This window comes from Echinops telfairi, unplaced genomic scaffold, assembly GCF_000313985.2.
Source record: "Echinops telfairi isolate 266 unplaced genomic scaffold, ASM31398v2 ScPeMD7_9;HRSCAF=40, whole genome shotgun sequence".
Lineage (NCBI taxonomy): Eukaryota > Metazoa > Chordata > Mammalia > Afrosoricida > Tenrecidae > Echinops > Echinops telfairi.
The window spans coordinates 34,794,200-34,812,554 of record NW_022103906.1 but is presented as its reverse complement, the minus strand read 5'-3'; the positions used below and the strand labels follow the sequence as shown (position 1 = coordinate 34,812,554).

The window sequence follows — 18,355 nt, the reverse complement described above, 5'->3', positions numbered from 1 at the left end:
AGCCCAGCTTGGTGGTCCATGTGGAGAGGGGGGGAAGGGAAGGAGGGAAGGGGAACAAGGGAGAGGGGACTGAGCAGGGAGTGAGCAGCAAGGAGCTCAGGGTCAGAGAGCGAAGCATGGATTTTTGATGGAGTGGATTTCTAGAGTGGGATTACTAGACAGACTTAAAGGTAAGGGCAGGTGTAGGCTGTTCACTGTAGCCAACTTTCCCTTCTGGAGGATTGTACCATCTCAACAGAACATAGTGTCCTATATTTTCATTTCAACCAGTAGAATAGCTGAGAAAAGGTATCTCATTGGTTGTTGTTTGTTTTAATTGCATATCTTTGAGTTTGGGGATTTTTCTTTTTGCCTTTTATTTCTCATTTAAAACAATATCCAAAGGGACTTAAAAATGCCCAAAGATATCCAGACTAATATAACACTCATGTGCTGGCTCTTGTTGTCTCTTTTAAGGACATAGTCAAAAGTATTTTTAGATCACTGGTTTATTTCCACTTTTGAAGAGGGAAGTGTTTTACCAGAATAGGCCCAACTTCTGGGGCATTATCCAAGTGGTACAAAAGATAGTGAAAACAATGGCCAGAGTACTAAGCATCATTCCAAAAGAAGATCCACTGAAGAGTCAAAAGTGAACTCAGGCAGTTCTGGAAAGCGGAGTGGGTAATCCAGTAAGCAGAAGAATGACCTACTGGTAGATTCTCTGTCAAAATGCACCTTCGCTTATTCTTTCCAGTAAGAGCCTTCCTTGCATGCTGAGTGCATTTGGCAGCCCTTTCACAACAGAATCAGCCAAGCACCCCACATAGTGAGCATTTCTCATATGTCATTAGGAGCTCTTAAAATGGTCTGCATAAGCATTTTAGTTCCCAGTTTTCTATTAGGATTTTAAGAGTTCTTTATAAGGGATTTTTACCCATTTTCTGTGGTATCTATTGTCAACATTTTCTATAATGTATCAGCTGTCTTTTGAAGATTTAAAAAGTTAACCACTACACCATTATCATACTTAACTATGGTAATAATAATTCTTAGATAATTTTTAAAAGCTTCATTGCCATTGAGCTGATTCCAGTGTAGAACTGTCCTTGTCTGTGGATGGGAAACTTTGTCTTTCTCCCATGGAGCACCTGATGATTTTGAGCAGCTCAGCAGTGAGCTGCTGCCCAGCGTGGAACCCCTATGTCACCAGGGTTCCCCTATTATTTAATAGGCAGTCCATCCTCAGATTTTCACAATTGCTTAAAATAATATCTTTTTACAGTTGCTTGAATGGACAGCTCCAAACAGGTCCACATCTTGATGACATTCAGAGCCCATTCTTTCTTGGTTTCACGCTAACACTGTGTCCCACAGTCATGCTCATTTGGAAGTGAAGTACTCCCGGGTATAAAAGGAATCTAACATTTATTCTGTGTGGACTTGTTGGCTTATGTTAGTGGTGCCTATGTTTAGATAGTAAGTAGGGTTAGTTTAAGTGACTTGAAGATGAAGAAGTAAGACTTCTCTTGCTTAACTATGCTTGCTAGCTGTAACTGGGGGAGCAGCAGATGTGAGAAAAAAACATAGCCCTTAACAGTACCTGATTGGAAATCAATACGTAGCTCTGGCATAGGAAGCAGTAGGGTAGTGTCCTGTAGGCTTAATAAAAACTGGTGATCAGTCTGTATTGGAACTTTTTAAACCTTTTATTTTAAAGCAATCTCAAGTATACAGTAAACTTAATAGCAAAGTTTGTTTTTAACCATTTGAGTAAGTTGTCAAGGTGCCATCACTCGTGTGTGTGTTTAAGTGTGTAAGAATTAGTATAATCACCTCATGCTAGTTATCAACTGCTGTACAACAAATTGACACACAGTTTTGAGAGTTTGGAGGAATTGAGCAGCTGGGCTCTATGGTCTGGCTACCTTGAACGACAAGCCTGGGGATCTCCTTGTGAAAAGTCATGAGCAAATATCAGACACACATAATTGAGGCACATCCTATAAATTAAGTGGCCAGTTCTGAGTGCCCTGAAAGACCAAGGCTGAGGAACTAATCAGACTGAGTAAGACTAAGGAGACTGCACAGCACCTGAGTGCGGTGGATGGGATCCTGTACAGGGGAAAGACCAGTGGCTTAATCTGAATACAATCAATAGATGAGTTAATAGTGTTATACCAGTGTTAATTTTCTGTTTTCTAATTACTATGGCTATAGATGATGTTAACATTTGAAGAAACTGAATGGTAGATATTTGGGAACTTGTATATTTTTAAAGTCTGAAATTGTTTCAGATTCAAAGTTAAATATTATTAAAGGTCATTTATTTTAATTTTTTAATAGGTCGTTTATTTAAATTAGGATCCAAAAACATTACAATTGGTTGCTATAGGGAGTATTCAGTACAATTCATTTTAACCTGTCGTCTGATGGCTTTCTTCCTTTCCTTTGTGCATCTCTTAAGTGGCTATATATATATTTTTTTAATAATTTTATTGGGGCCTCATACAACTCTTATCACAATCTATACATACATAAATTGTGTAAAGCACATTTGTACATTCGTTGCCCTCATCATTCTCAAAACATTTGCTCTCCACTTAAGCCCTTGGCATCAGCTCCTCATTTTTCCTCCTCCCCCCTGCTCCCCCCTCCCTCATGAACCCTTTATAATTTATAAATTATTATTTTGTCCTGTCTTACACTGTCCAACACCTTCTTTCACCCACTTTTCTGTTGTCCATCCCCAGGGAGGAGGTTATATGTAGATTCTTATAATCGGTTCCCCCCATTTATGTGGATTTTTTTAACTGACCTGATCTGATTTTTCAATTTTGTTCTACTGTAGCATGGGGATTCGTGGTTTTGTGGCAGTTGTCTCCATGTATCTCAGATAAGTTGCAGGGCTGTTTTAATCTCCATCATTATAGCTCCACAGCTGAAGATCTCTGATGACCGACTGACTGTGGTTGGAGAGAAGGGCTACTCTATGGTGCGGGCCTCTCATGGGGTACGGAAAGGCTCCTGGTACTTTGAAATCACCGTGGATGAGATGCCCCCAGACACTGCTGCTCGACTAGGCTGGTCCCAGCCCTTAGGTAAGTTGGGGCCATGGTATGAACAGTACAGCACATAGAAGTATAGTCCCACGTGAAAAAACATATTAATTTATAAATTATCAAGGGTTCATGGGGGAGGAAGGAAAATGAGCTGATACCAAGGGCTCAAGTAGAAAGAAAATGTTTTGAAAATGATGGAAACATATGTACAAATGTGCTTGACACAAGGGATGTATGTATGGATTGTGATAACTGTACAAGCCCCCAATAAAATGATTTAAATTAAAGTAATTAATTTTAAAAAAAAGAAGTGTAGTTCCTGAGCTTAGAGGATTATGGACAGAAAAATCAATTCCTGACAGGTTAGCTGGCTTGCAATTCCTTGGGATATTTTTATTTTTATTCTCTGTTTATGAGAAATTATTCTTTGGCAATTTAATAAAATTGACCCAAATTAAGGAGTGGAATCTTTTCGCTTAGCAACCCAGATTGCACTGGTAATTTGCTTCCTGTGTATCTTTTTATTGCGACAGGTAACCTTCAGGCTCCCTTAGGTTACGATAAATTTAGCTATTCTTGGCGAAGTAAAAAAGGAACCAAATTCCACCAGTCTATTGGCAAACACTACTCTTCGGGCTATGGACAAGGGGATGTCTTGGGGTTTTATATCAGTCTTCCTGAAGACACAGAGACGGCCAAGTCACTGCCTGATACTTATAAAGATAAGGTAAGTCTGTCCTTTCTGAGGCCTTGCCGGGGTTGAAGACCTGGGCAGCCCGTGCCACCAGTCACGGCCTACTTGTGTGCTTACCGGGCTGGCCACTGTTCCGTTTTTCTCCAGTGTTTTATTATGAAGAATTTCAAACAAAATGGCATTCGAAAAATTTTTGTTTAAGTGCTGACATACCACCTACACTTAACATAAATGTGTTATCTAACCATCTCTCTAGCCATCTTGCTTTGTGTGTTTCAGATAAATGGACTGGCATAATGTACTTCTCCCTGTGTACTTCAGTTTGCATATCATTAGCTCATGTTCCATACTGTTTCGTTTTTTCTTTTAATGCACAATTTGCATTAAATGTATACATTTTTAGTGTACATTCATTGAGTTTATGTTTGACTCACATTTTAAGGAAACGTTGCATCTCTGTCACCCCAAGAAGTTCTCTCCCACCTTTTCCTCATCAACCCCCACTGTTAGCCTCCTAGAGGGGGACCACTATTCATATTTCTCTCTTCCCACCGTAGATTAATTTACTCGTTCTTAAACTTAAACAACTGGAATTATACAGTAATGGAGTCTTATCCAGTCAGCTTTTATCATTGATATAATGATTTTCAACTTCATCCATATTGTTGCATATATCTAAAATTTGTTTTTTACTAATGATTAGAATTCCATTATATGATTATCCCACAGATTTTCCATTCTCCTATTGATGAACACTTGATCTGTTTAAAATTTGGGGCTGTTATTTAAACAAAGTATTTGTATGTTCATGTAAAGAGAGCCCATGTGGCACAATGGTTATGCCTCGGGTTGCTAACCTCAAGGTCAGCAGTTTGAAACCACCAGCCTCTCTGAGGTAGAATGATGGAGCTTCTACTCCCATAAAGTTAAAATCTCAGAAACGCACAGGGTCACTATGAGTTGACATGGATTTGGTGGCAATGAGTGAGGGATAGGCATATAAAAATCTTTTTGAAAAATTGTTTTCTTTTGGGTCAATACCTAAAATATGATTGGGTGGGTATATGCTTAGTTTCACAAGAAATTGCCAGACTCTTTCCATTCCCATCAATACTGTGTGAGTTTATTTATTCTACATCTTTGCCCACATATTTTCTGGTTTTTTAGCCATTCTGGTGTGTAGCACCTCATTATGGTTTCATTGAGCACTTCTTTGATGATGAATGATAATAGTAACATGCTTGTTGTCTATCTATTATAACATTTCTATTTGAATGTCTTTCCTTTTTGTTTTTTCTAGTTACTGAGTTTCAGGAAGTCTCTATAAGGTCTGAATTTATTTTTTTTTTTTAGTATTTTTCTTTTAGTCTGTCGCTTTCCTGTTCATTTCTTAATGGTCTTTTCTGATAGACCGAAATTTTAAATCCTTTATAACACCTTGCTTTTTATGAATTTTTTAAAAATGTGCTCATTTCCAAGTCATGAAGATATTGTCCTATTTTTTCCTTTGAGAGAATGATTATTTTTAGCTTTACATTAAGGTTTCCGATCCTCTTGAATTAACTTTGTGTGTATGGTATAAACTGAGGGCTAAAGGTTTTGTTTCCGTGTGCTTATCTACTTAATCCATCATCTCTTGTCAAAAACAAAGTGAATTATTTTGGTAAAATTAAATGGCGAGGCAGGTGTAGGTTTATTTCTAGACTATCTCTCGTTTCCACGATCCATTGGTTGATCTTCATACCTAGATTGTCACAGCCTTAGCCTGAGTCGTGTGACTCCTTCACCTTTGTGCTGATGCTAAGAGCCATGTTGCTGATGGCACACTGTTCACTTGCATCCTCACCATGCCCAGTCCTGGCTCTATAGAGAACAAAGGTCTTCGTTGAAAATACAGTCATATAACAGGATACAGGGGTCTGCTTTTAAAAACTACTTATATCCTGATGCGAAACCATCCTCAACAGACCTTACTGAGTAAGAAACTCAAGATACAGAAGAGAAGGTAGAGTGTGCTGCTTTTGGATGTGTGGTGTGTTTCTGTTTCTGCGTTTTTTAAGACTCATCAGCAGGGTATTCGGAGACTGGACTTGTGATTGCTTTTGGTGATGGAGACTAGAGTTTGAGGGAGTCGTGAGAGAAAGAGAAACTCAGCTTTTATTCTTTTGTGTTGTTTTTCTTTTTTTTTTAACCACACTTAGTACACTTATATTCTTAGGGGGGTAAAAAAACCACCTTAACAGTGTAGTGCTTACAAACCGGGAGGCTCTGGAGAAAGAGAGACAATTGGCTTCAGTACTGTTTACAGCCTTGGAAGCCCGTCAGTGTGAGCTGGGCACCTTGACTCTGTCCTGCAGGATCGTCATGAGATGGCATCCACTTGGCAACAATGGATTGAAGAGCTGAGAAATTGGAAATGTTTAAAATATGTATTTATCTGGGGGTAGATCGTTAGATGGACTACTGATGGACGACTGGACTAACCACCGCTAGACGAGGTGGTTACCCAGGGACTACGTGTGGAGAAGCAGGAAATGGAGCAATTAAGTAGTGATTGCACACCGAACCGTCAGAATTGTTTTTGTAGAATAAGGAATTTTAAGCCTCATAAACTTGGTGGTATCTCCTCCCCACCCCCGTATTGGAATTATTGGTGCAGGGGTGAGAGAAATCTATGAGTTCTATTAGGGAATATTTTTTGCCTGGTCTTGGCACAAGGGACTCCATTTTGAATCCGGCACCTTCTTGGTTCTCAGAACTCACCTCTCATGGGCCTCCCTCACCTCGGCCTCCCCTCCCCTCGCTGAAAATCACCAGTTCTGAGAACCAGATATTCCCGAGAAAGAATGTTCTTTGAAGATATGTTTACTTCACCTGCCCCGGTACCTATAGATAAGATTAACGACCACTTCCCTGCATCCCTTGAAGATGTGTTTATTCCACCCATCCCGGACCTATAGATAAAATTAATGAGCGCTTCCCTTTGAAGTCCCTGTATGCAGCTGTGCCTGCCACCAGGGGATATAAAAACGCAGCCAGAAATTCCCCTCGCGCGGTTTCATGTGAGTTTCATAGCTCAATATGTGAGTTACTGAACCCGTCCGCAAGCTTCTCAATAAAGCCTGCTTCTAAACTTTACCAATTGGATCTTTAATTCTGCTTCGCGCCCCAAAAACCCTTACATTTTTGTGTGGTGACAGTGTGTATTTATATGTATGTGTTTCCTCCTGATTTTTCTTAATAAGTGCCTTTTAGAAAACTTTTGACGACTGTGCCATCTAGACCTTTTTTGAGAATTCCATAGTAATTCAAAGTCTAGCAACATGAATTCCACAAAGACTTCAAATTTCTGGTATAGAGCCCAAGGACTTGGTGCTATTTACGTGTATCTGGCTTTTACATTTTTTTATGATGTAACTAATGCTTCAATATGCTTCCCCCTCCGCCCCCCTTCTCTTTTTATTTTCAAGGCTCTGATAAAGTTCAAAAGTTATTTGTATTTTGAAGAAAAAGACTTTGTGGATAAAGCCGAGAAGAGCCTAAAGCAAACTCCTCATAGTGAGGTGAGTCATGGCCACAGCCTCGGGACTAAAAGGCCTTGGAGACAGCCGGGTCTGCCCCTCAGTACCGAAAGGGGAAAAGTGATGCTCCCAGAGGAATGAAGGAATCCGCTGGTCACATGACTAGCAGAGCTCACACAGGGGTCACTCTGCAGCCTGCTGCTCGAAGAGACGTGCTCTGAGTCCCTTCAGGGGCCAGAAAAGACAGTGTGAAAGCTAGAGATTGAGGAAGCAGATTTATTTATGCTTTATCAGGGGTGGTGTCCAGAGCAGAGGAAAACACTGAAATATGAGACCTTGCTCTGTGACCTTGAGCACCAGATGCTATAGTGGTCCACCCAGCACTTTCTAGTGTTTGCTACTTATTCCCAGGGTCATTGGGAGATGTCTGCCCAAGGCCATAGCACTCCTTTAGTGATACCTCAAGGAGAAAGGGAGGATGAAAGTTCTGTGCTGGAAAGATGCCAGGGCATCACCTGGGGCAGTAATAGACAGACTGTAGGAAAAATAACTTCATTCCCCTTATTTTTAGGGAACGCTTGTAAAGGGAGACAGTTAACAAACGGGGGATAGAGCCAGAGAGAAAATGGCTGTTGCTGGGTAGAGGAATCAGAGGAAGTGAAGTTGCTTTAGCAAAGGGACCTTTCCAGAAGTCACTAGTTGGATATTAAAAAAGTGTGTTCATTCAGGATAATTAAGGGAAAGAGAAAATGAAGATTCAGAAACTGATAGAAGATCCAGATGCTTTCAAAGTAGAAAGAGGCAGAAGTAAAATGCTGAGGCAAGAAAAAGAAACAAAAAATAGATTTGAATGGGTATAATTCCAAGGAATCACTGAAAGTGTACTTTTTAATAAATATAACGAATAATCAAATGGAGAGCTATTTGATTAAAATGCAAAATATTTCAGAAAATAAGAAAATCCAAGACCGACTAGATGGTGCATGTAAAAGTACATTGAAAAAAATCTAAATAAAAAATTAAATTTTATGGCTGCAAGGTGTTTTTCTTATACAAACTATATGTTCTTGGGATACTTTATAGCGGTGGTCTGGCATAATGCCAGTACTTCTAAAAGGTTCTTCAAGTTGATTTTTTCCCCCCTTGATCTTTATAAATCCTGAAGTCAAACGAGTGTTTTTTGTTTCAGATAATATTTTATAAGAATGGTGTCAGTCAAGGTGTGGCGTACAAAGATATTTTTGAGGGCGTGTACTTCCCAGCTATCTCCCTCTATAAGAGCTGCACGGTACGTATCCTGCTCAGCCTGTGAAAGCCGGAGGCCCGGAGTGCAGTGGGCGAGTGGTTTTGATGAACCAGCAATAATGCTTGAGTTCTAGAAAGAACGCTGAATAGGCTTCAGAACAAGAGGAGAATGTGTTGCTGGGGCACTGGCGCAGCATTTTCGTGCCTAAAGATTGTGCCTTTACTGGAGCTATACATTTCTGTTGCACTCTGTAGAGCAAAGATAGCATTTTAAAAGGACATCAGATAGACGCATTCATGATAGGCCTTGATAAAGCCCTCCAAGTCAGTTCCGACTCAGAGCAGCCCTGTTAGAAGACAGGCTCGAACTACCCCAGTGGGTTTCTGAGATTATAACTGTAAGAGTGGAAAGCCTTGTCTCGCTCCCATGGAGCAGTTGGTGGTTTTGAAGTATTGACCTTTCAGTTAGCAGTCTAACGTGGAACCACTGTGCCACCAGAACTCCAGTTCATGGTAACTTATGGGTGGTTAATAACTTTTGCCTGTTGTTGTTTTTAAACTATGAACCATTAGAAAAAAATTATCTTCATTAGCTTTTTTTTTAAAGGATTGAAAATTGGTTGTTTGCACGTTTCCATGTATTAGTCATAGTCACCAGTGAAGCCAGTAAAATAAGAAAGTGCATAGGTTATAACAAATCAATGCAAGTGTATTTTATTTACCTAACTCCTGGGGGTGCGGGGTAGAACTAATAAGGGGTTGATCCTATGTTCCAGTTATACCCTGGATATCACAACTGCACTTTAAAGAGAAAAGTTTTCTCTGTTAAACGAATGAACTATTTCATTTTAAAAAAAATCATTTTATTAGGGGCTCATACAACTCTTATCACAATCCATATACACATCAATTTTGTAAAGCGCATTTGTACATTCATTGCCCTCATCATTCTCAAAACATTTTCTCTCCACCTAAACCCCCAGCATTAGGTCCTCATTTTTCCCCTCCCTCCCCGCTCCCCCCTCCCTCATGAGCCCTCGATAGTTTATTAATTGTTATTTTGTCATATCTTGCCCTGTCCGACGTCTCCCTTCACCCACTTAGTTCCTTGTAATCGGTTCCCTCTTTCCTACCCACTCTCCCTCTACCCTCTCTGTTTCGCCACTCACACCACTGGTCCTGTAGGGCTCATCCGTCCTGGATTCCCTGGATTTTCAGTTCCTATCTGTACCAGTGTACATCCTCTGGTCTAGCCAGACTTGCAAGGTCGAATTCGAGTCATGGTAGTGGGAGTGGGGAGGAAACATTTAGGAACTAGAGCAAAGTTGTATTTTTCATCGTTGTTACATCGAACTATTTCATTTTATTCTTGTGTTTTTCATGTCTGTTCTGTTTGCATTAACTTTACCCCAGGTTTCCATTAACTTTGGGCCATGCTTCAAGTATCCTCCAAAGGATCTCACGTACCGCCCTGTGAGTAACATTCGAAATGTCAGCATCCTGCCCTCAGTATCTTTGTGACTGCTTGGCTGTGGCTGTTTCACTCACCCCATGTCTCGTTCTTCCTGCAGATAAGTGACATGGGCTGGGGCGCTGTGGTAGAACATACTCTGGCTGATGTCCTGTATCACGTGGAAACAGAAGTGGATGGGAGGCGGAGTCCCCCATGGGAACCCTGACCAGGTCCCTCTCTTTTCTGACATGGACTTTCTGGAGAATGATACTGGGTGTGCTTTTGTTATTATTTGTTTTGGCTTGTTTGAACAGCATTAAGTGTTCTCCCTAAGATGCTGCAGAACACAGCCTTTCCTTTTTGCAAGTTAGAAGCCCAGGAAGTTGGGAACCACGGGAAACTTCTCTCCTCACTCTCAGTGATGCTCTTGCATTGTGTACCATATGCCAACACCTGCTGACTCCACCCTCCTCTGAGTTTCCTGTGAACTTGGTGCTGTACTATGTTCCCTGCCAGCTGGGTTTTGTTGCCTATGTTTCCTAAGGCATGAATAAGTAGCTAACTTATTTAAAGATATTCCTTCTGTGGATATTGACTATCCCATCTGACTTCCAAGGAAGTTATTGGCTTATTTTTGAGAATGGCTGAAATCAATGAATGTAGCTGTACATTCCAAACTAATCTAAAAATTATTTCTTTTTGGTGCCCGTATGTTTTTGTTACTGATTTTGGGAAAGACACTTGAACACTGGTATCTCTGAAACCACTAGGTCTCTAGCTAGAACTTTACTTGTGGAAGGAACTTGCTTGCAGCTTTAAAAAGGTAGAAACTCTTCCCAAATAAAACCTCTTTTTGAATTGGTGTGAGTTTGGTGGGGTCCCCTTGGTGATGATGCCAGAAGTCTCCCTCATCCATCACAGTCTGGAAGCTCTGCTGGGACTTGTTCAGAATCATGAAAACACCCAAACCTCCTCAGGCAAGTGGTGGTGGCTGCTCATGAGGGCGTAACTCAGATTTAAACCTGGGTCTCCCACACCGAAGGCGAGGATTTGACCGCCATTAGACCACCATAGTCCTAAATATATAAGGTAGTTTCTATAAACAGGTCATGGTGACAACTTGTTTTATTCTAATGTAAAATTAAAATGGAAAATATGCCCACGCATACCACAAAAAACAGATACAGAATTTGAAGAAGCAGATTATAATCCAGTTCAAAATCATGATCTCTTTTGAAAGCCCATTTCTTTACCTACAGCCTGTTGTCTTTGAAACCACAATATGTTCCTGTACATTGTACAGTATGCTCCTTTAAAACATTAACCGTTCTCTTTAAACTGGGAGGGGATGATAAATATGTTCTAGATATACTTCTACCACTATTTTCTTTTACTCTGAGACTCTCAAATATACTATAAGTTCATCCATGCTAGAATTAAATGGAGAAACAGTCAGAATAAATAATAATAAATACTTTTTTCAGTTGTAGAATTACAGTACTTCGATACATAACCAGTATTCCTGTTAACGCTAATTTGTTTAATAAATAAGCTAGAGCCCTATTTCCAAATGACGAAACCCTCAATGCTATTTGAACTAGAATGGAAGCGCTTCAGATGGTACCCCATGGCCATTAAATCGATTCTGACTTATAACCACAGAGTAAAACTGCTCCTTAGGATTCAGAGACTAAATCTTTACAGGGCAGATGGCCCTCCCAAAGGGAGGTTGGTGGGTTTGAACCACCAACCGTTACAGTTAGCAGCACAAGGCCACCGTACCAGCACCAGGGCTCTTCAACCTACTCATAAATTTTAGCAAAGTCATTTCAGTTTGTACTTTTAAAGCATAAGGCTTCTGAATAAAGGAGATGTGCTATCATACTACCCTTCTCCCTCCACCCGCCCCCCTCCCCAGCCCTGTCTCAAGATATTAGTCTAGTAACTAGAAAAGTTGGCAGCCCCCAAAGAGCGCATAGCTATGACCGTTTCATACAACTCAGTGTCTGAAGTAATAAAACTGCTAGCCAGAAGTGGAAGTATAGACTGACCCGAGATTCAGTATGCCGGGAAAGATAATAAAGTCTACTTTGGATTTTCTTAGAAATACTATTCTTTTTCTATTTTAATGCACTATCATCCTTCCCTTTAATTAGGCAAGTAAAAGTCCCCAGTCGCCACCTTCTAATGCCTATTAATCGACTTATCAGTTGTAGAATTAAGAACTGATTTTAGGCTAATACTTAACATAGAAATTGAATATTTAGAAAAGATGTGATAATAGAGTCTAAGTAATGGAATGGCACAAACCTCCAATAATTTCTTTAATTTTAATGAGCTAGAGGAATTGGTTTAATTTTTCAAGGTAAATTTTTAAAATAGGCTCAAGACTAATGCATTTGTGTTAGTTATGAGTCTTTATTCTTACCAACACACTCATGGAAGAAGTGGGAACCAGTGTACTAAGTAGTTTTTATTTTTTCATAGAAAAACTTTGGAGTGGATTTCTAGACGGTATTTACTAAGGGGAATTGCTCACATAACGAGCTTCCTCCCCCTTTGTAAATCCCATTTGTCTAAACATACTGTCTGTCTGCAGCAAACGAAGTTCTTGAACTCATAAAGCAAGAGGTCCCAGTCCCTGTCCTAGTATTCCCCGCACTCATATAGGCAAGTTGCATTTTAGGGTCTTTTTAGGTGAGCAAATGAGCCAGAATTCTTAGCCTTGACCTTCATTCACGGTGAATACTTGAGAGTCTTAACCTTCATTCACAGTGAATGAAATAATGAGGCTCTGCCCAAGAGCTGCATCCCATTGGTCCTCATATTTTCCAGTCTGAGCCCTAGCGTGTCATATTCTAAACACTGAAATCTCATCCCACTTCTCCCAGAAGAGGACCATAAAACAGTCTTGCAGGCTGATCTTAACCCTTGGCTTCAGAGGCCAACTTGGATTCCAAGCGGTGGCGCAGGTGGTTGGCAAAATCCACCTGAGTCTGTGATAGGACCTGGTTGATGATGGTCTTTGGCAGCCACCCCTGAAATAGAAGGGAGCTTGGTCATCTTTGGGTGATAATCTCCTCTACACCCCTCAGCCCTCTGTCACAAAAATTAAGGGTTGTCTGGGACAGTCTCTCAGTTTGTTTACAGGTGCAACCTGAGAGTTGACCAGGGTCCAGGACTGCATTGCTATTCTGCTGTCTTAATTTCAGAAGCAAGCACAGGATTTGTAGTTAAGACAAATTCCAACCCTGTATTCTCCCCATTGTGTGGCCCAGGGCAAGTTGATTCCCCTCTTTCCTACGAGATTCCTGTGCCTGAGTTTTCTTGAATAGTTGAAATTTGATGTGCAGGATTTTGAGATGGGGGAATAACTAGGCCACCACTCAAGTCCTTCTCTTAACAGTCTGTGATTCTATGAAAATCAAAGTGGATTCTTACAGTTCGTCATGTGGTAGTATAGCGAGGGAAGAAGCCTGTTTTTCTCACTACCACTTAACACTCTGGGTCACCTCCCATACCCTCACCTTGAGGTCAATGCTGAGTAACCAAGTGAGTTTGGTCTTTGAAGGACTTCCAGCCAGGGGATGAAGCACCATGCAAGTGGGACCATGCTCGGCTCTGGAAAATGAATAGAAAGAAATCAAGAAGACCACAGTATATCGAAGACAAGAGTTCTCTGTTAGGCCACCTTTCCTAGAGTACATTGCCTTAATCTAAAATGTCAGATAAATGTCACCCTCTGCCAAGGATGATATTTTGCATGTTGACATTCCTGCCCTCTAAATAGAATTGATGTCCAGGATAATGGTTGTAAGCTGGAACAGAAACCTGGAGACCCCTTGCTGGGCCTTTTGGTCCCTAGGTCTTGGGGAGGTGAGGAAAAGAGTTTCAGCAGGTAGCTGTTATGCTCTAATTGGTATCAATGATTGCAAGGTTTTAATTGCTAGTCACAGAGCACACATACCATGGGACTCTGAACTTGCCCTTGTTTTAGAAAATTATTAAGATCTTTCTGTGTGTGTGAAGAGTCTTGGTGGTGCAGTGGTTATGCGTTCAGTTGCGATCTGCAAGGTCAGCTGTTTGGAAACTCACGGGCAGTTCTACCTGGTCCTACAGGGTTGCCATAAGTCATTATCGACTCTAGGGCAGCAGTTCTGAGTTTCAACTCTTTTTAGAGACTCAGTAAACTGGCTGGCTAAGGTATGGCCAATCTTGGTCTTTTACCCCTGCTTTGGAAAATAAGCATCTACTTCCTTTGTAGGGCCCTTGACGATCAAGGGTGGATATTTTGGAGCTGGGGAATTCAAGCCTTTGAACACAGGTGTATGTCCATGGGACTGTGTTAGGGAGTATTGAGGTTGCTGTCCATATTACCTGATGACTCCTTTCTGCTCAGGCATCTCCTCAAAGTGTGTGGCCATACCAGCTAGCACACAGGTGGAGCCTCGGCGCTTGGCACAGCGCACACTCACAAAGTCACGGGGCCCCACGAGATTTCCTGCAGATTCTGCAGCCAGTTCGTGGGTGATGACTGTATCTTTTCCAATCTTCTGAAGAACCTACCAGGCCATAAGGGAACAAGAGTCTCTACTTAGTACTGGGACTGAAGCACCACCCACCTCATGGGGTCGTTTCTTTGGCTGACCTCTCAAGCTGGACTCCCTAAGTTTGCCACCCACACCTGGACTCTCCTCACCTTGATCTCCTTGACATTGGGGTTCCACTCTCCCATGGCCTCCATGCGGTCCACAAGCTCTTCATAGAGCCTCTCCATGGGCTGGTCCACCACCACCTCCAAACGAAATACCTTGCCAACATCTGGGACCACTTTACTCAGCACTTTGTCTCCATTTGCCTGTCAGAGACAGAAAGGGGACCCAAGACAATGATTAGAAAGAACAATCTCTACGTTGGCACATAGGCAATACCAAGTAAGGTCAGAAGGGGAGAGCCACAGTCTCTAGGTTAGTTGGGCCTGAGGAAACGAGACACTCCTGCCACGCTCTCCCATGCCTACTGAAGACAAAGGCTCCTCCATCTATTATTTTTGTTTGTGGGCTTAGTAGGTCCAATTGAAAAAAACCCTTATTTGACTCAAGAAGCTCACAGGTCCCACAGGGGAACCTGGGAGTGGGAAGAGTCCAGCCCCTGAATTTGACAGATAGAATGTTGGATGGGCTCTTTGGGATTTGGGTAGTTAATAACTTGTTTCACACAAGATGAATGTGCAACCCAGAGAGCTCAGTGTTTTGCTCAGGCCCCTAACTAAGGGCAGAGGGGGACCGAGAGCCCACCCACGTTTCTTGCCTCAAACTTTGTAGTTTCATCACCACCACCCTGGGACCTTGAGCTGGGAGAGATTTCACCTGAATTTTGGGTAATGAGCAGCTGGTGTGAGCTTTTGCAGAACACAAAAACCACCAGTTTCAAGTGACAACTACTAGTCTTTCTCCTGGACCCTGGTACCATCTCCCAGTGCCAGCTGGTAGAGCTCTCAGGAGCAGGGACCCCTAAACCTCCCCTCACCCCTGCCACCTGTTGCAGAGCTGAACCCAGGCCTCCCCTGCATTGTTCAGCCGCACGCACAGTGGCCTGACCAGCACAGACCCTCCATCCTGCTGCTGTGGGTTTGCTGATTCAGACGGGGTGGCAAGTGGTGGCTGGGGATATATTCTTGGGAAAGGAGAGTTCTTACGCTAGAAACACTCGCTGCCTGGTGGCTGCCGGACCAGGCAGGAATCTGAGAAGACCAAGGGTCCCAGCTGGCCTGGATGCCATGAACTGAGGAGCTGTGGGCTCCTCCACCTCTCTTACCTGCTGGTTCTCCTTCTTCCAGCCCTCCTGGTCACTGAGGATGCCCAGGGCCTTCTGCATGGCCTCCTCACCCTGCTGAATATAGGCCAGCTCCTGGTCACTGTAGAGCGTCTCCTCGAGCCGAGAACCTGGGGACACAGCCAAGGAGACTGCATGTTCTCCAGCTCCCCTCTCTTCCTACCCCTTCCAGCCCTTTGATCTCTCGACCTAATCTTTCCTTTGAAGACCCCAAACCAAAGCCTTGGATAGGGACCAGACAGCAGGTCAAGGTAACAGCGGCAGGTGATGGAGGGAGGACGGCTAGCCTTGAGGAACTCTACTTTTAGCCTTCCCAAATTGAGTGAGTGACAGGAAAATTGCTGGGGTGGGGAGGGAGACAAAAACTGGAGCCACATGTCCAACTTGGCCCCAGGAGCCTCCTGACTGGCCGAAGGATCAGCACTTACCAAGCAGAGAGCTCCGGCGGCGGCAGACCTGGTTAATCCATGTGCTGGGGGCCGGCCCCCCAAGTGCTCTCCGGTTCAGCTCCTGCCCAATAGCCCGCACTGCCTGGTGCCTGACCCCTGCAGGGAGGATAAGAAATGGTTAAGGGGGCTGCTTAGAAAAATGCCATTCTCTACTAACTTGCTTGTCATAGGTGCTGATCTTGTTAGCAGCACAATATGTCATCGTGCCACTAACCAACATTTCTTTGGCTTCTGTGTCAGTGGGAGTTAATTCAATCCAGAGTCTTTGGAAAGAAACTTGTTTAGATGGTTTAGGTGAGGACTTGTTGAGGTGGCAGTGGGGTCTGCTCACATTCCTTGTAGTCCCGATGAATTCTACAAAATTGGCATATGTTGCCTGGTTTTTGCCTAGTCCCGACTCATGTTGACTCCCGCCCACTTTCTCTCATCTTGCTTTTCGAATGTCCTCCTTCCCCTCTTTCTCCTCTGCCCAGGTCTCAAGCTTGTTGGAGTCAAAGCTTTTATCTTCCTCTACCACTGGTGGTCAAGGCATTGCCTGGGTACCTCTTGCCCTCAAAGAAGGCAAAGTCAGGAATAGTTCAAGAGAGACTGGAGGCCTGGAGGGGAGACCAGAAGTGACAGACTCTGGAAGGGACACAGGCACTTGGTGTTCAGCCTGGTTCTTCAGCTGGGGAAACAGGCCCAGAAGGAAAGGGATGTGCGTGCCCAGGCTAACCCACACAGAGACAACGCTGGGATCAGAACGGGATGGCCTGACTCCCACTTAATTATTTTCCCATTAAACCACTTTGCTCAGGAGCTCCTGACCTGACCACCATCACGAAAACGAAAACGAACTCACCCTTCATGTTGCGCATGTATCTGTAGGAGCTCCCAGCACAGAGCTTAAATGTTGCAAGTAGCATTGCTTCCTAGCAGCGGGGGGGATGGAGTGGCGGGGGTGCTGCTGAGGCTGCTCTAGCTTTAACTCCCAAGAGTGGTCCTCTGTCCTGAGTCTGCCAAGGTCTGCCTCTGGGACTTGCAGCTGTGGCTGGGTGTCCAGTAGCTTCTGCGCCTTAAATACTCCCAGCTGAAGGCTGTGCATCATCAGGAGATAAAAAAAAAAGCCATCACTCACTGTGCAAAGGACAGGGTCAAGGATGGAGGGATTGCCTCACTGGGCTGCCGTGGCCGGTGGCGGGGCATGCGTAGGGGCTGAGGCAGAAAGGAGTGGAGAGGTTGGTGCCAGACTTGAAAGTTGGAGTCGGAGGGGGCAGAAACAGCCCTGAGATGGAGGCAGTTTAGAAGAAAGCAGATATCCTAGTACCATGGCTCTCAAGGAGTGTTTGGGGGCCCACAATTCCTAGGGGTTCTGAGACACTAAATCTTTGTAGGAGCAGACAGCCTCATCTTTCTCCTGCGGGCGGCTGGTGCCTCACCCGCTGCGCCACCGCAACTCCTTTGTACCTGGGATGCTTAAGTGTTCAATGCACGTTTCCAGCCCTCGTGCTCAGCCGATGGCTTCGATAGCTCTGGAGCTGAGGTTTAGAAACGTGCATTAACATATATCCTGAGGCTGTGATCTCGTGGACAACACCTCTACACTTGGGGGAGAAATGCTGCCCAGGCTCAGAACCACTTTTTGAGAAGTCCCCTTCTGAGTCGGTTCGTAGTGACTCCTTGTTAGTGGGTTTGGCTGGGACGAGGGTGGTGGAACCTCAGGGTTGAATGCTGGTTCAGCCCTGTAAGCTCAAAGCCTGGGATAGAACTGGAGAGGGAACTGAAGAACGAGACCTGACCTTCCTTCTCCCCGCAACAGTCTAGATTGGACTAGTTGTGCTGTGGGACCTGGCAGTTGCGAGATCAGGGTAAGGCATGTTCACTCTAGTCTTGGTACTTTGGAGGTCCTGAGTCCTGGTGGTGTAGCGATTAAGCATTGGGCTACGAACTGCATGGTTGGCAGTTCAAATCAACTGGCCTCTGGACTTTCTACTTCTATAAACAGTTACAGTCTTGGAAACCCACAGAGAGGCACCTTGATGGCAGTGAGGAGTGAATTTTGCCTAGCAAGGACCTCTGCTTGTGCAATGGGTTAAGCTTTGGGCTGCTAATCATTATGTTGGTGGTTCAAAGCCAGC

The 18,355-nt window shown here is 43.4% G+C and overlaps 2 protein-coding genes across 3 annotated transcripts in view; one reads left to right on the top strand and one right to left on the bottom strand.

Moving 5' to 3' along the window:
- Positions 1 to 10,812, top strand: part of ASH2L (ASH2 like, histone lysine methyltransferase complex subunit) — a 31,496-nt gene extending 20,684 nt beyond the window's left edge. For both annotated transcript variants that reach the window (XM_045286562.1, XM_004696205.2), the window contains 6 exons: positions 2,913 to 3,080; positions 3,575 to 3,768; positions 7,206 to 7,298; positions 8,446 to 8,544; positions 9,915 to 9,974; positions 10,073 to 10,812. In XM_045286562.1, the coding sequence (XP_045142497.1) occupies positions 2,913 to 3,080; positions 3,575 to 3,768; positions 7,206 to 7,298; positions 8,446 to 8,544; positions 9,915 to 9,974; positions 10,073 to 10,180 (722 nt within the window). In that variant the 3' untranslated portion in view covers positions 10,181 to 10,812. The remainder of the gene's footprint in view (positions 1 to 2,912; positions 3,081 to 3,574; positions 3,769 to 7,205; positions 7,299 to 8,445; positions 8,545 to 9,914; positions 9,975 to 10,072) is intronic.
- A 249-nt stretch (positions 10,813 to 11,061) lies between these two features.
- STAR (steroidogenic acute regulatory protein) lies at positions 11,062 to 17,273 on the bottom strand. The gene is made up of 7 exons (XM_004696206.2): positions 17,080 to 17,273; positions 16,218 to 16,334; positions 15,772 to 15,899; positions 14,654 to 14,812; positions 14,332 to 14,516; positions 13,482 to 13,575; positions 11,062 to 12,992 (listed from the first exon to the last, which is right to left on the bottom strand). The coding sequence occupies exons 1-7, from the start codon at positions 17,141 to 17,143 to the stop codon at positions 12,879 to 12,881; spliced, it is 861 nt and encodes a 286-aa protein (XP_004696263.1). The 5' UTR covers positions 17,144 to 17,273; the 3' UTR covers positions 11,062 to 12,878.
- Between the last annotated feature and the right edge of the window lie 1,082 nt (positions 17,274 to 18,355).